The 4375-nt window shown below is 30.9% G+C and overlaps 1 protein-coding gene across 1 annotated transcript; it reads right to left on the bottom strand.

The window, feature by feature from the left end:
* Nucleotides 1-1323: 1323 nt before the first annotated feature.
* LOC114131772 (uncharacterized) lies at nucleotides 1324-4375 on the bottom strand. The gene is made up of 3 exons (XM_027997073.2): nucleotides 4128-4375; nucleotides 2268-3072; nucleotides 1324-1666 (listed from the first exon to the last, which is right to left on the bottom strand). Exons 1-2 carry the CDS (start codon nucleotides 4271-4273, stop codon nucleotides 2307-2309), a joined length of 912 nt encoding a protein of 303 aa, XP_027852874.1. The 5' UTR covers nucleotides 4274-4375; the 3' UTR covers nucleotides 1324-1666; nucleotides 2268-2306.

Genomic DNA, 4375 nt, shown 5'->3' with positions numbered 1-4375 from the left:
AAGTACATTGCAATTGAATAGGTAAGTTATACAAATTATTCGTTCCAAACATAATTTATATTTGTTATTAATAATTTTAAACGATGACGTCAAGATGATTTAAACGCTATCGATAGTAGTTAGTAGTTACCCTTTAGATATTAGAGAACATAGATGCTAACCCATAACCTGCGGGTCTCATTTCGGACGAAGAAAGTATTCTAAACAACCTGTGAAAGTTAGGGATTTTTAAAAGTTACATGTTGTAAATAAAAATATAATACTTTAGAATATTTAATAGAAATAAATTATAGTGCGAAATATATGTTTGTTAATTCAAACAATTTTTTAATTTTATTGAATAATAATTTTTATTAATTAGTGTAAAATTTGTATCGTCAATAACAATCGACAATATCTGCGTAGATATATCCACAGTACACAAATACTTTGATCGCACAATAATTGAATAATACTAAGTACAAACTTTAATAAAGGTCATAAATTTGATAGATGAATGATATTTTATTAAAATAATATTAAAACACAATAATAGTCTGCATAATATTATAAACTACTGTAAAGATTGATAATATTGTATTTATTTTTCCACTTCAGAGTAGGTACTAATATTATTGAAGTGAAAAAAAAGGTCAGCGGAAGTATAATATGTGGCCCACAGTACGCGTTTGGTGTATGTAGACTGAAATTTAAAAAAAATTGGGACACGCCTGATAGAGCAAGGATTGAGATTTTGGACAGTATGAATATATAATAAATTCAAATATCACGTATCCCCACCGGATATCCTGTTTTACCTTCCTTTTTGGTTACCGTGTCCTTTCAGTTTCTACGCACAAATATTATGGTTCATCTATAGATGATTTTATTGTTATTATATACATATATATGTAATTGTATAAAGACGGGCAAGTAAGTACCATTCTATTAAATAGTAGATGTCGAGTGGATGTATAGTGAATATGAAAATTGAATTTGAGCGAAGACAATAGTCATTAAGTACATTTCGAGATACGTTTTTTGATGTTATTTATTAAGGTATTTTACTATTTGTTACGGTAGATGTTAACGTAATTTTATTGTTGTCTAAAACATTGTATTTATTTGAATATTGATATTTAACTATCATAATAATATATTGTATTTACTTACATCATATTATATTATTGTTATTAATTTTTGTGTCATACCATAATTTACCGTAAAGCAGTGTGAATAGATTCAAAGTATTATATAGGTAATATTATCTCAAAATTAGTTTACATATTTTTAAAATATTATTGCATATAGTAAAATTCATAATATCCGTTTAAGAGTGTAACATTTTTTTCAAGACTGCCTCGCTCAATTTATTAAAAAGTTCATTTTTTTTTTATAAAAATACATATATTTTATCTTATCTTATTTTTAGTTTCTATTTCAAAAAAATATAAGGTCCCCGTCACACTGTCCCTTTTAGGGACTTGGTTGACTAATACATCTAAATGAGTGCAGTGCTCTGACAACGTAACTTCGTGGCTTTCAGGTTTCATGATATTCACGATATCCTCATAACGCAAAAAAAAAATAAATAAGTATTGATAATCCATGAAATCTGAATTCAATAAATGTGGATGATTCGGATTCCAGACATTCGGATATTTCCATTCCAATTTTTAATTTTAATCTGCAACAACAAATAACCTTATTACAGTGACAACTTTTATATGAACGCACTGAAATGTATGTGTAAAGAAAAAATGTTTACTATAATATTTTGAATTTTCTAACACATAATATAATATTGCACCTAGTAATTTATAAATATTTTGACTATTGATTTCATCGTGTTTCCCTTAGAATATTATTATAATATTATAAAAAATTTGAATTTGTACACAAATACCTCTTATACAATAAAACACACACACTCATATATTATATATATATTTAATTTATGGAATGTGAGCCACTTTACTCACTACGATCGGTATAATATGTCATTAATCATTATGTTCATAACACATAAGCTTATTAGTGAAATTTATTTAATACCTTCTGTAGGCGTATTATGAAAGAGGTTTTGAAAAATATAGCGATATAAACACTAAGTATATATTTAGATAAGTGAATATTTTTCTCACGTCACGTGCAATTTTACAGCTCAATACCGGCATATAAATATACTTAATACATAATATTGTTATATAATAATAGTATAGTAAACTAGTAAATAATCATATTATAGTGGCCTACGCGGAAAATACAAAAATTTGTAATATATATACCAAAGCTGCTAGTACGCCAAGTATAGAGCGTGCTGCCGGCTAAGTCTGGTCGTCGTCATCGTCGTTGTCGGCGGCGGCGGACACATCCGAACTCTGGTCGCGGCCTTTCGCCGACTTGAACATGACGTGCTCTCCGACCATGTTCAGCTTCCAGACTTTGGGCGTCTGGTCCGCGTCATCGTCCCATCTGTCGTCGTCTTCTTCGTCGACTGCGCCGACACCGTTACAGCTCTTGGCCAACGGATAGCTGGTCAGGTAGTCCACGCGACTGGTCTCTTGCGCGAAAATCGGGTCGTGATAACGGTCGTCCTGTCCGATGGTGACGACGCTGTCCGGCTCCCTGCGATCGTAGTAGCCGACCGGACGAGGAGAGATCTTCCGGTACGAATGTCGTCGCCGCTGCTGCTGTTGCTGCTGTTCCGACTTTTGGTTTGAGGTGGTTCCGGGAGCTACGGTGCCAGTGGACTGTTCGCCGATTTTTCGGTGCACCGCGGAGATGAGGTCCGAACACATCCGCTGAACTAGCGCTTCGTCTTCTCCGTGACTGGTCACTGCGGTCTTGTCACCATTCACAATTCTCTTGTCCCCGTCCTTCACCACTTGGTTTTTGTCGCCACCGTAGTCAGTCGTCGACGATCGTGGGACTTTAGTCGTCACGTGTAAGTACACGTACTTGAACGGCGTCTCCGTCGAAGTACCTAGGTTGGTCGCACTGACCACCCGGCTGATAGGCAAGACTGGCGCTGGTTTATCGGTCTTTTTGTTGTTAACCAACACTTTCAGGAAATTTATCGGACCTTTGTTCCTACGTAACACGTATTCTAAGAGTGAGTATATTCGTAATCAATCTAGTTTCATCGTGGACCGTTTTTTTTTAATAGGTTTAAGTAGGTAGTTTTAAAGAACATTTTTGTATATAATATATAGGTATCATAGATGACCATGGTTATTACTGTAAGAAATAGATTCTTAAAAATAAATATAAATACACAATTTTTATTTAAATAATTTATAAATTAATAAAATAAAATTGTTTATTAACTTATTTATTCAACATTTTTAATTTTTATGAAGTATTCATAAGTTAAATTTCAGGCATAAGGTTGGGTTTAGAGATATTAATATTTTAGGAGATCGATTGTGAATAATATATTTGAGTATAAATACAATGAATTATTTTTTGAGTTGATTTATTATAATATACTTACTTAAGATTTACGGTTAGATAAACGTACTCATATATTAATTCATTAAAATACAGAAAAAATAAAAACACTTTTATACAATTAAAAACAACATTATGATAGACGAATAATATTTTAAAATGTATGCTTACATTGATACATTAATATATTTTATTTTAATTTACATTAACAAATCTCATTTAATTACTTATGCATATATAATGTGTAGGTTATCAAAACTATGAAGTTTAGACATTGATCCAAATGAAAATAAATCTAGTCGCAATTCATTAATTAGCTTCTGTCGCTCTCAACTACTTGTATTTCGCTTAAATGTTTAGAGGACTGTTTTAAGTTTGAAGATGAATAAATCATTAAATTTGAATACATTTTATTTTATAAAACTTTACCCATTTTACTTTTAGGTTTTAAACGTATTTATATTTTTATAATGCAATCGATTCATTATCTACTTATATATATATATATATCTATATATGTAAATCAGAGATCATCTATAATAGTTGATAATTTATAGAATATTCATCTAAATAAGATAAAATTATAAGCTTGGAAATTAAAAATAACAAGTTATGTTATAAATAAAAATATCTTCTCCGCGATGATATAAAATAGGCGTATTATCATAATATGTATTATATAGTAGTACACTTACGATGCGAATACTAAGACTGTGGAACTGCAAATCATCGAAAAATACAATAATGTATCGTACGTATTCATGACGCCGGTCGACGATAGTAATAAAAGTATATGTGTATACTGTACACTGTCACCGACGTGTCTACGAAACCGCAGCATGAACTGTACGATTTTAATATGATTTCGTTTTTATAACAATATATTATGATATTTTAATATGCGACAACAAAAACCCGTCACGACAGTAACGATAAACCATCG

Source organism: Aphis gossypii, chromosome X (assembly GCF_020184175.1).
Source record: "Aphis gossypii isolate Hap1 chromosome X, ASM2018417v2, whole genome shotgun sequence".
Lineage (NCBI taxonomy): Eukaryota > Metazoa > Arthropoda > Insecta > Hemiptera > Aphididae > Aphis > Aphis gossypii.
Note: the sequence above shows the minus strand (reverse complement) of the source record. Positions and strands in the feature narration are given on the sequence as shown.

Bases quoted from the DNA above. Each gene is read 5' to 3' on its own strand.
- LOC114131772 (XM_027997073.2), bottom strand. From the start codon at position 4,273: ATGCTGCGGTTTCGTAGACACGTCGGTGACAGTGTACAGTATACACAT. The intron at 3,073-4,127 runs GTAAGTGTACTA...CGTGTTACGTAG, and splicing joins ACAGTCTTAGTATTCGCATC to GAACAAAGGTCCGATAAATT.